At 40.6% G+C, this 13,579-nt stretch overlaps 1 protein-coding gene across 1 annotated transcript; it reads right to left on the bottom strand.

Moving 5' to 3' along the window:
* Positions 1-12,543: 12,543 nt before the first annotated feature.
* On the bottom strand, positions 12,544-12,927 carry LOC143537059 (uncharacterized). The gene has a single exon (XM_077030920.1). It carries the CDS (start codon positions 12,925-12,927, stop codon positions 12,544-12,546), a length of 384 nt encoding a protein of 127 aa, XP_076887035.1.
* Between the last annotated feature and the right edge of the window lie 652 nt (positions 12,928-13,579).

Genomic DNA, 13,579 nt, shown 5'->3' with positions numbered 1-13,579 from the left:
AGCAACTAAAGTTAACAGTCTCGGAGAAACTCCGCCACCGCGGAAACCACCATGTGGGTTTTGCGCAAAAGACTGCCATCATGTGGGTTTTGCGCAGAAGACCGCCACCATGCATGCTCGCCAGCGGGTCACCATTCCGCCGACATGCGTGAGCGCCCGCGGAAACCACCGCGGAAACCACCATGTGGGTTTTGCGCAAAGACTGCCACCGTGCATGTTCGCCAGCGGGTCACCATTCCGCCGCCATGCACGCGCGCCCGCGGATCCTCACTCCGCAGCCATGCATGCGCGCCCGCGGAAACCACCATGTGAGTTTGAAAGACGACTCCATGCTTTTGGCTTTACGTAGAAGACTCCAACGCCATGCATGTGTGCGCAACCCTCTACTATGCTTGTGCGCAACTCGCCGCCATGCATGCGCACGCAACTCTCCACCATGCACGCGCGCCCGCGAGTCACCACTCCGCCGCCGTGTATGCGCACTGCCAAGGATCAAGCTTCGCCACCATGCATGCACGCCCGCGAGTCACGACTCCGCCGCCATGCATGTGCGAGCCTGATTTTAATTTTGCATACATGTTTCACACTTCCCTTTATTAATTTGAGCAATATGACAACATTGTATTGACATCAAACTAAAAATAAAACGAAGTAAAACATACATGCGCGAGCTTCAAGCTCAGACACGTTGACGAGTTTTAACTCTAAAACGTCAGGGCCTTAGCCCGATAATATGAGCCTTAGCTCAAATTACTCATAGCATCCATCCTACGTATTGCGCAGCTGGACCATAAAATACCTAAGCACAACTAAGGCAAAGCACATGCCAAAGCATAGTTGTTAAGGTTTCAGGTCGGGGCCGCGCATGGGATTATAATGGATATAGGCAGAGTAACACATACTGACACGTAAAGGCTAAAAAACTCATTCATAATTCCCTATAATAAATGCGCGATAACGTCGCGCAAAAGAGGAATATTGAAATGCCAAGGCACGTGTCAGCATATTCAAAATATCGCAAAATAACTTGAAATATGACAACTGTTAAGGAGTAAGTAAAAATAATTTCCTCACAACCTTGTTCAAATTTCAATGTGTAAGCATACCTTATAGCACACGCGCGCGCCATCACGCATGCGCCACCACGGTTCGATACACCGCCATCACGCATGCGCCCCCGCGGTTCGATACACCGCCATCACGCATGCGCCACCAAGATTCAATACTTCGCCACCACGCATGCGCCACCGCGGTTCAGTACATCGCCATGAAGCAGCAGCGCGTCGCCGCGGATCACGATGCGCCGTCGCGGGTCAATACTCCGCCACCTTACATGCGCACAGTCGCGGATTAACATTCCGTCAACATTCACACGTGCCACGACAAGTGAACCTCGCCACCGCGTAATGTCATCGCGCCACCACGCGTACACGCCACCGCGGGTAACCATCTGGCCGCCATGATGCATGCCACCATGCATGAGTTTCACCGCTATGAAGCAGCAGCGCGCCATCACGTATGCGCGCTGGCGCCGAGCACACGAAAGGTCTGAACGTCTCTGATGCATGTCAACACCAACCAACCACATGCATTGACGATTTCATTTTAACCAAAGGGATGGAATTTCGCGCAACGCGCGTACAAGAAGAGAAAAAGAAAAAAAAAACAAGCCCTATTGAAAAAGCAAACTATTAAGTCTAATATCTATCTTACCTCGCTCGCGCGAGACAAGACACACATTAGACTGGGGGGGCTTGAAGGGGTATACACCCGCCTTAACATCGAACGGGGCGGGTCAACCTACAAGATATAGATAAGAGGCTTGAAATCAGGATGTCATGAAGACACAAAGCCAAAACCTATGCGCGTGGTGCATATCACATGCTCACGCATCGCATCTGTGCGTGGCACATCACATGTTCACGCGTCACATATGCTCAGGCATCACATGCTCACGCGTATCACATCTGCGCGTGGCACGCATATCACATATGCTCACGCATCACATGCTTGAAATCAGGATGTCAAGACAAAGCCAAAACCTATGCGCGTGGTGCATATCACATATGCTCGCGCATAACACATCTGTGCGTGGCGCATATCATATATGCTCACGCATCACATATGCTCACACATATCATATATGCTCACGCATCACATATGCTCACGCATCACATATGCTCACGCATATCACATCTGCGCGTGAGAATAAAGAGGACCTCGCGCATCCCCAGGATAAGCGCATATCACATATGCACACAACCAACCACGTCCCTATACAAATCAGGATAAGGACAACCATGATTGTGCTCATCAGACAACCTTCCAGAAGGTATCTTTTAAGGAATAAAGAATATGCTGATGTTGACAGCTGCCAATGAAGGGTGGACAACTCAGCAAAGCCCATGTGCCACCACGCGATGGCACATGGGTCAGGTGAAATACCTTGGTCAGAGAATAATCAATGAAAAAGCACCAGGTGTCCCAAGTACACGTGGCGCGAAGCGATAGGAGGAGGCCAAAAAGGCCCTAATTGGGTCTGAGCCCAATCATTGGAAACCCTAATACTATAAATACCACACCACCTCCACAGGTGGAGCCAGGCAAGAAAATATATTCTAAGTCCTTTACTCATTTACACAGCACACCGCCATCATACTTGCGGATCACCACTACGCAATCACGTCACAAAAGAACACTGCCACATGCGTGGGCGTCGTCGCGGAACAACACCGCGTCATAATGGATGGGCGCCTCCAAAAGTTTGGTTTCTTACATCCGCATCACTGTTCAAGTGGGAGGATGACTCCATACCTTGGTTCTATGCAAAGGCTCCACTGCCATGCACGCGCGCCCGCGAGTCATCACTCCGCCGCCATGCATGCACCCACGGATCACTCCGACGCCATACAAGTGCGCTGCGGACGAACTCTCCCGGCCATGCATGTGCCGCATCGGAAGAACAACCCGACGCCATGCATGCGCAGTGCTGAGGGTCAAGACTAACGCCATGCATGCGCAGTGCTGAGGGTCAAGACTAACGCCATGCATGCGCGCTCAACTCGCCGCCATGCATGTGCGCTCAACTTTCAGCCGCCATGCATGCGCGCCCGCGGATCACCACTCCGCCGCCATGCATACGCGACCTTGGATCACCACTCCGCCCCCATGTATGCGCGCACCGCAGATTAACACTTCGTTAGACCAAGACCGATCACTAAAGAACGCATACATCTTCGCAACGCAACTTTTTAAAATCGGCAAACTGGGGCGGAGGTCTTATTCTGCTCCGACACGTATAACAAGAAAACCTTCCTCGATCTGAAGAATTCTCGAGTCAGAGGCACGGAACACTCATGTCGGAAGCGTGGAATTCTCATGGCAAAGCAAAAACAATCCTCGCGGCCAAATCCCAGAACGCTAACAATAGCACATGCTTGGTTACAAATTCCTCAAGTAAGTGAATTACTTCACAAGTTTTTTACAAAACCTAAAACTTTTTGCCTATATTGATTTTGGTTTAACAATCAAAATAAAACAAAACGAAAAGTATGAGTATATAAGATTTGCATGAAATGGCACAAAAAATTGTGCTTATATTAATGCAGAACACACAGCTATGCACCAAACACTAGGTTGGGCACACCTCATAATTTGCCTAAGGATGGAAGACATCCTAATCATAGGTTGGGAATCCTCATAAACCCATACGGCTACACGCCATACTTAAAGGTTGGGAATCCTCATAAACCCAAACGGCCACGCGCCAATTTTATATGTTTTTGCAGGTTCGGCTACGAGCCGCACAAGCACCTATGACATTATTATTATTATCTGGCCGTTTGTGCCTCCATTATTATTTTGAAAACAAGCCGGGATAGTCATCCCGCGTAGCAGAGACCCCTGTGGGCCAGTCATTATCATCATATTATAGCTAAAAAGCCGCAAGCTTCATTATTTTTATAGCTCGTAAGCTGCCTCGCGCGCAAGCTTCATTATTTTTATAGCTCGTAAGCTGCCTCGCGCGCAAGTCGCATTACATTATTATCGAGATGCGCACTCTATCTTTTATCAGGCCCCTCGCCACTATTGTTATGATGCGTGCTATATCTTATTCATGCCAGTACACCATCATTAATTTATAGAGAAATCATTCGCTTCATGTCAATGATTTCATCCCTGCTGTACATGCATGTGCCTCAGGCAGTGTAGAGAAATCATTAGCTTCTAGTCTTTGCTTCACATCAGTGTATAACGACTTCATTATTTTATAGCTCGTAAGTCGCCTCACGCGCAAGCTTCATTATTTTATAGCTCGTAAGTCGCCTCGCGCGCAAGCTTCATTATTTTATAGCTCGTAAGCTGCCTCGCGCGCAAGCTTCATTATTTTTATAGCTCGTAAGCTGCCTCGCGCGCAAGTCGCATTACATTATTATCGAGATGCGCACTCTATCTTTTATCAGGCCCCTCGCCACTATTGTTATGATGCGTGCTATATCTTATTCATGCCAGTGCACCATCATTATCATAAGGATCACAACATGTCACCATCATGGAGAAAACCTCTCAAAACTCAAAGACAATAAAAACAAGGCCAAAGAAAGGGGAGAAAACCGCCTCATATCCTAACACACCTTATGAAGTCCAGCGCTCCACCTAAACGCTTGCACGCTTAGGAGCAACACTGGACTTGGGGGGCTTGTAGGGGTATGGTACTAAACCCGGCTTACGACCTTAATTTATTATGTTTGGCTTATTTTATTATATGGACTAATACAATATTATTGGGCTGAGGGGGTTTTGTGGAGGTAACCCTAACTGGGCTAGGCCCGTTAGGGTACCATGATGGTGGCCATGAGGCTTTCTATATAAGGAGGTCTCCACCTTCTTATTAAGGGGTCATGCTCAGTAAGAGCTGCCATCATATCATTTTTGTGTCTGTAAACAAGAGGTCCTCGAGATTTCTTAGCAGTCACCTCCACACCCCCAAAAAGCCATTGCAGATCTCAAGCTAGCCGGAGAAGAAGATCAAGGCGCAGCTCGTTCATCCCGAAGACCCGGGAACATCGTCATGGATCAGGTCAGATTCATCTCATGTTTCTTTTAAACAAATATTATGTTCTTTCAAAATGCAAAGAATGATAGTTACACTTTGGCATTTAGCTGGACGGGTATAAAACTAGTTATATTCTGCTAGTGAAGTGATTGTATTATTTGATTATTAACTTTTCTTTTTCTTACTCCATTTGGTATTACAGTGATATAATTAGGGAACCGCCTTAACATAAGAATTGGTTATATAATCTAATGTTGATCATAACTCAATTAATTCTGTCTAACGTTAGATTGTATTATTTGATCCAAATTGATGTGTATTGATATAATTAGGGAACCGCCTTAACATAAGAATTGGTTATATAATCTAACGTTTGATCATAACTCAATTAATTCTGTCTACACCTTCTATATGACCCGACGAACCAAAACCCTAAGCTTAATTGCATTAATGCTAGCCGTAACCCCCTGTTCGTCGACCTCCTTTGCCGTCGCTGCTACTTACAATTAAACAGTGATTAATCATCGATTAAGGTAATTAAGTTATGCAATCTGCTCGTCTATCATCAATAATTGAAAATCCTAATGTCAATTAAACGAACTCTGAATGAATTGGACGATTGCAGATCTAGGGTTCTTGAGTTAATCTGGTTTGTTTCTATATAAACATCAGTTTACAAATATGCAACAGTTGACACACCAGCTCGAATAGCTCGTGTGTGTGCTTGAGTCTGGTCTGGCTTCAGGTCGCGGGTTCAAGACCCAGCAACCTCTTTTTGTTGTTTTCATTGATTAAACTTGTTTTTAATTATTTATAATATTATAATTCATAGTAAATATTAAATAACAATATTTTTGTTAAACCGACATCATAAGTTAACGTTCGTGTCAATTAGTTTCGTTACGAGTTTTTTTTGTGTATATATATGTGTGTGTGTATATATATATATATTATTAATAATAAACCAATGTTATTTTATTAAAATTTGAGATCAATATTAATGTTTTGTCGTTAAAACATCTTTAAGAATTTTTTCGTATTTATTAGACATATATATGTATATACACACACACACACATATGTATCATTAAAACAAAACCGTAATAAACGTATTAAATATATTAAAGGTATTAATTATATTTTTACCGTCGAATTTCGTTAAGAAATCTAAATTATAAATTTTTATGATAATTATATATCTAAACGTTTATTATTATAATAGGTCTTAACTCATATTTATTTAACTAATTATTCGTAAACCCGATTTCTTTATGACAAACAATGATTTTATAATTAAAACGATAACAATAATCCGTAGAGATCAATCGTTCAATCCATAACGTACCAAACATAGTTGTAACTCAAATCATATCGAATCCTAAATTTATTTTATGTATTATATCATCTATAATTCACTCATCATATCATTTAATTAGGATTCTTGTCTATAATTCTCGAAGATCGTGATTGTCGTTTCTTGTCATAATCATTTTCGTTTAGCTTAATCGACCAGGTGAGTTTGATCATTCCCCTTTTTATACTCTGTTTTCAAATGTTTTGGGGACATATGCGTACTTATTCATATTTTCTATCTATATATATATACACAAAATCGCAAATATAATCATTGTGTGAATATCAGTTGAATGCTATTTGCTATTTGCTACATGTTTAATTGTTCATTTGATAACGTTCGGAGAGGTCCAACATATCCCCTTGTAGAGGGTTCTCATTAGTATGATCATACGACCGTCTTAGTAACCGGAGCCCGATTCGCTTGGCAAAGGTAAACCGACAACCTTAGTCATTGTAATCAATGCCCGATTCGCTTAGCAACAATTTCATTGGCACACACGATTTGGTTATATACATGTTTGGTTATGATTTAATTGATTATTATCACATGGTTGGTTTGCGTATTTATCATTTATCAACTATATACATATATATGCTATTATTTAATGTTTCAAAGTTGGTGATCATCTCACTCAACATGTGTTGTTGACAAACTCCATTTTCTACGCATATGCAGGTTGCTTATATTGAAGTATGGATATTTAGTCAAGACCATAGGTTATAATGAAGACGATCGTTAAATCATCATTTATTTGAATTGTTTTGTAATATTTGTAAATGTGTGTGAATATTTGAATTAAAATAATTAATTAGATATTGTCATTTATAATTATGATAGTATCGTTAAATCATCATCTATCCCGTTAGTCTTCTATCGGTTCTACTATCCTTCAATCAATTCCAAGTAAGTGATTAGCATGTAATTGTTGATTTTATTCACCTGTTCTATTTAATTCAGTTCTTAGTTTTTTTTTTTAATACTTTCTGTTTTCTCTTTGTTGCTATTATATGATTTGGAGGTTCTATTTGTTGCAATTTGTTTTATCATACTTTGATTCCACATCAGATGGTGATGTGCCTTATACATTCTGATGTGTTTGAAGTAGTTAGCTGTAGTGAGACTATAATCATATAGTCATTCCTAATGGCAAACGAAGCTAAGGATGCCTGTTAGAATCTTGTAAGCATTTCCTGTGTGGTTATTTTACACGTTTACTAAGCAATGACTGTTATTAAATAGTAAATATGACCTTTCCTTTGGTCATCATCCTATGACGGATATTGTTCATTGTTTCCATGCAATGAACGCAACAGGTTAAAGGGTCGGCAGCAAAGTTGAAGACCAATCCCGATTAGGGAATGCTTGAAGACAAGCCGAACATCTTGGATAGGAATAATGATTTTGGGTCAAACGCATACCCGCGAAAAAAGGGGCGAATTTTTTGGGTACTTGATATTGTTTTTGGGATGAGTTGAATTAATTGATTCTTTTGATGTTTGGTTAATATTTGGTAATTTGAATAATTGTATGGTTTATGTTTGATAGCGGTTTCTACTGGATGCCTGTTGTGATACGACTTTGATTATCTTGATGGTTGCTGCTGCTTCTTTGGCTCTAGGCATAAAAACAGAAGTTAGTGATTCACAACTTATTTATATTGAAAACAATAATATTTTTGTGTTTTTTTAATAATCTTGTACCATATTTTCAGGGGATCTAAGAAGGATGGCTAATTTAGTCCGGTTCATTTGTTTTTTTTTTTTTTTTACATTATGTTGTTGCAAAGGTAAGCATTACATCATATTAATTTTTTTTGTTTGTTTTATTTATGTTTATATGCCTAATTTTTCATTTGGTGTCTTTTTATGCAGATAAAAATCATTCATGCTTTTGTTCTGTTACCGACGTACTTCAAATTTTCATGCAGCTGTAGTCTTGGCAGGTGAATGAGGCCGAGGCACTTAGTCGGCCCAAAGTATCCCATATTTATTTTGTCACTTATTTAATATGAATGTTGGGCCAACAGTTTCAGGATGTCCCAAACAAAGACACCAAGTAAATTTAAAGGCTCAAGCTACAGCTATTAAATATTATGGATCAAGAGTCGGTTCTGTATTAGAATCAAAATCATATATTTACAAAGAAAAGGAAAAGCTATATATTAACAAGCCGTAGCAACTAATTAGGCTAGATGGAAGGAAAGAATTAAGCTACCAATAAAGTTAAATATATATGCCAAAGATAGAACATCTAGAATATTATTCTACTCCCCCTCAAGTTGGAGCATGAAGGTCACAAATGTCCAACTTGTCAATTAGAGATCGAAATTGTTTAGTTCCAAGAGCTTTTGTAAGGACGTCTGTGACTTGCATCTTCGTGGCTATGTGTGTAGGCAGAATTTCTTTGATTCTACTCTTTCTCTTACAAAGAAGCAATCCATTTCCACATGTTTAGTACGTTCGTGAAACACGGGATTATTTGCTATGTGGTATGCTACTAGATTGTCACAGAATAGGGGTGTTGGCGCATCAGGAGGTGCCCCTAGTTCTTTGAGAAGCCATCTTATCCATAGTATCTCACTAACGGTACTCGCCATGGCACGAAATTCTGCTTCGGCGGAGGAGCGAGAAACAACAGATTGTTTCTTTGACTTCCACGATACCAGTGCACCACCTAAAAGTAATATATATCCTGTTCTCGATCGCCTCGTAAACTGACACCCAAGCCAATCTGAGCGGAATAAGCAGTAAGATTCATACCTCCTTCCTTTGGCAAAAGAATACCTTGTCCCAGAGTAGCTTTAAGATACCGTAAGATCCGTGTTACTACATCCATATGGCTTTGTTGTGGATCGCTAACAAACTGGCTTAGGACATTCACGGAATAGGTAATATCGGGTCTCGTAGCCTGAAGGTAGAGAAGTCTACCCACAAGTCTTCGATATTGGCTAGCATTGACACGGTCATCTTCATCAATCCTTCGTAACTTCAGATTTTGTTCCATTGGAAACGAACTAGGTCGGCATCCTTGCATGCCAGAATCTTCGAGGATGTCAAATGTGTACTTCCTTTGACTTAACACCAAACCGTCTTTTGTACGTGCCACTTCGATGCCTAAAAAGTATTTTAGAGGACCCAGATCTTTTATACTAAATTCCTTGTCGAGGTAGTCTTTGGTTTGTTGAATTTTGTTTTGAGTCATTTCCCACAATGATCACGTCATCGTCGACATAGATAAGAGCCACAACATATGTGTCACCTTTCTTGTATATAAAAAGTGAATGATCCCCCATTTGATTGTTTGAAATCTATGTTGTGAAGAGCACCCGTGAATTTGTGATACCGTGAATTTGTGATACCAATTTCTTGAGGCTTGTTTTAAATCATAAAGAGACTTCCTTAGTTTGCAAACCTTGGTTCCTCCCACTTTGTTAAAACCTTGAGGTATCTTTATGTAAACTTCCTCGTCCAAATCACCATGAAGAAAAGCGTTATTCACATCTAGCTGGTGAATGGTCCAACCCCTTTTTGTTGCAATGATGAGGAGACTTCTGATAGTTACGAGTTTAGCAACTGGCGCAAATGTGTCATGAAAATCTATACCTTCCATTTGTGTAAACCCCTTTGCAATGAGACGTGCCTTGTACCTTTCTACTTCGCCGTTCGGTTTATATTTATTTTATAAACCCACTTTGAATCAATGGCACGTTTTCCCTTTGGTAATTCTTCAAGGGATCTTCAAGTGCATGTATCTCTCTTTTCATTGCTTCTATCCAGTTAGCATCCTGTATAGCCTGACTAAATAATTTTGGCTCATCATTTGAACTGATGGCCGCTAGAAAAGCTTTATGAGAATTAGAAAATTTATCGTAAGCAACATAATTGGCTAAAGGGTGTACCGTTGAAGACTCATGATTTGCAGTAGGTTGTGTGTGGTCCATAGACGGGGGAAGCTTGACGACATAATCTTCGAGATGCTTTGGTCGAGATCTTTGTCTTTGCTCTCTAATCGGTTCTATGTCGTCAACACTTTCATTTTCATTTTCTTCTTGTGTGGGTTGGCTAACATTTTCAAGAGATGTATTTTGGGTTTCTAGAACCGGTTGTTCCATATCAGAAGTGTCATTAAGAAGTTTCATTAAGAACTGGATGGTCCAAATTTTAATTAATGGGGTTCTGAGCCAATGAGTGATTAACCTAGTCTTGTATCGATGAGTGGTTAGTAGGTGATGTTTCACCTATGGAATTTTGGGCATGGAAGGAATCAGTGGAGTTTTGAACTCCAACAATATCATAATTTTCACTCATCACATATTTTCTAATATAATCATTTTTGAAATTTTCTAGTTCATCACTGTTATCAAAATTTTCAGTGGTGGAGAAAGGAAAAACATTTTCCACAAACTTTACATCACGTGAGATAACCATTTTATTATGCATTAAATCATATATCTTGTAGCCTTTTGTTCCAGGTGGGTAACCCAGAAAAACACCTGGTCTCCCCCTTACTTCAAACTTGTCTCCTTTTGTTTTGGTGCTCCTATAATAGGCTAAACAACCAAAAACCTTTAAAAGATCAAAATCAGGTTTTTGATCATATATGATTTCGTTTGGGGTTTGGTTATTAATTGCTTCAGAGGGAATGCGATTTATGATATAAGTGGCGGTTAAAACGCATTCTCCCCAAAACCTCATGGGTATGTTTACTTCAAATTTAAGAGCACGTGCCATTTCGAGCAAGTGCCTATGCTTGCGCTCGACCACCCCATTTTGTTGGGGTGTGTGCGGACAAGTGGTTCTCACTGACATAAAAATCATGCATAAGATTTGATGTAAATTCTCCTCCGTTATCACACCTTATCCTCTTAATATTCCTTTCAAATTGCGTCTTTACCATTTTATGGAAGTCTATCAAACGTTTACTTGCTTCATGTTTATGTCTTAAAAGAAAAACCCAAACGGCTCGACTATAATCGTCTACTATGGTTAAGAAATAGTTTGCCTCCATAAAAGAGGGTGTTCGATATCTTCCCCATATATCACAATGTAATAAATCAAAGCAAGCTTTTGTTTTAATAGTACTAACCGGAAAGGGCAGTCTCTTATGCTTAGCCTTTGAACATGAATCACAAACCAAGTTCTTAGACTTTATTGAAGCATCTTTGAGGAAATCAACATTAGATAGTTTGGAATGTGAAGCATGACCCAAACGTTTATGCCATAAATCAACTTTAGCTATCATCGCTTGTCTCTTGGTATCCACCATCCCCATCTGATAAAGACCACCACTCCATTTACCCACTCCGATCAATGTCTTCGAACGCAACCCCTGCATAACACAAAAATCTGGAAAAAACATCACTGCACATTGAAGGTCTCTTGACAGTTTACTGACTGATAATAGGTTGCATTTAAAATTAGGTACATATAAAACTCCTTTGATCTTGGTTCCATTTGATAAAATGTGATCTCCTCTTCCTTCTACAGAAATACAGTCACCATTTTGGAATGGTGACTGGAAGTTCATGAGAGTTTTTAGAATGATTTTCAAGAATCGAAGCCTCACAGGTTATGTGATCGGTGGCACCCGAGTCTATAACCCATTTATTTCTTCGATCCGGTTTACCTATTATATTGGCTACCGGTGGTGTCATGTGCTTAGGCTTGCTAGTCTCATCCGAAAAAAAATTTATAAACTGTTGATACTGATCATTTGTAAGCCCCTGTATCGGACTTGTGTCGTCTTCAACACATGCCGCCTTAAAGCTTTCTTGAAAGGTAGTAGTATCGGTTACAAGTTTGTTTATAGCAGCAATCATACGCTGTTGTTCATCATCATAAGTTAGATGATACGCGGTGTTGAGTGATGGAGTCGGTCTCATGGCAATAATCTGGGTTCTTATCGCAGCAAACTCGCCATCAAGTCCAAGCAAAAACTCATAAAGCCTTTCTTTTTCTTTCATTTCTATTAGGCGTTCACCAATATTGCAGGTACAACTGTTACATGAGCAGTTTGGAACCGGTAAAACGGATTGGATCTCATCCCACAACACCCATAGTTTAGTGTAGTAGGCTGAGATTGACGCCCCGTCTTGACGGATATTGGTGAGATTCTGTTTCAATTCGAACGCTCAAGGAGCGCCTTTGCTCCCAAACCTCTCCTTCAAATCCGACCATATTTCTTCCGCCATGCTCGCGTAGTTTACGCTGTTTCTGATCTCTTTCTCCATGGATGAATTTAACCATCCTTTGATCATCGCGTCACACCTCATCCAGGGCGTGTATTCGGTCGATGTCGGTTCTGGTTTCTTCAAGCTACCATCAATGAATCCAGTTTTGTTTTTGGCAAACAGAAAACTCATCATCTCCTGAGCCCAGCTGATGTAGTTGTTGTCGGTAAGGGCGTCACGAACATGCATTTGCCTTGGATAGTCGGAAGCTTGGATGTAATAAGGCGAGTTGTGATCAATGACGCCCTCTTGGTTCTTGAGTTTCTCTGAATCATTCCCCGTCATGGTGACGGCTGTTTAATTTAGGTTGGTAGGGTTTGTGTTTTGATTGAGCGGTTTCTTCTTTGATCTAACACTTCTCTGATACCATATTAAATATTATGGATCAAGAGTCGGCTCTGTATTAGAATCAAAATCATATATTTACAAAGAAAAGGAAAAGCTATATATTAACAAGCCGTAGCAACTAATTAGGCTAGATGGAAGGAAAGAATTAAGCTACCAATAAAGTTAAATATATATGCCAAAGATAGAACATCTAGAATATTTCTTTTAACAGCATGATAGGTAATTTAAAGGTTGAGGTGCAAATACTAACCGGTTAACTGAACCGAAACCGAAATGGACTTGAAAATGGTTAATAACCGTGTTTGGAGAAACCAATTACTTTCCAATTGTAGCCAATGGTTAGGAACTGGTTAGGCATTTTTCACAAAGAAACCAGTTAATCAAAACTGGTTAATTACCGAACATTGGTTAATAAGGCTAGGGGTGCAAACGAGTCAAGCCTAGCCTGAACTCGACTAGGCTTGAGCTCGGCTTGTTTAAAATACACAGAGCTCGAGCTCGGCTCGTTTCGATCTCTATTTCTAAAGCTCGAGCTTGGCTCGTGAGTAGTTTTTGAAACTCAAGTTTGGCTCGGTTTACAATTTGTTAA

This window comes from Bidens hawaiensis, unplaced genomic scaffold (assembly GCF_021521415.1).
Source record: "Bidens hawaiensis isolate Kalapana, Puna unplaced genomic scaffold, B.hawaiensis_p1.1 tig00011078_1, whole genome shotgun sequence".
NCBI classification, from domain to species: domain Eukaryota; kingdom Viridiplantae; phylum Streptophyta; class Magnoliopsida; order Asterales; family Asteraceae; genus Bidens; species Bidens hawaiensis.
The sequence above is the reverse complement of the archived record's forward strand: the minus strand, read 5'-3'. Positions and strand labels throughout refer to the sequence as shown.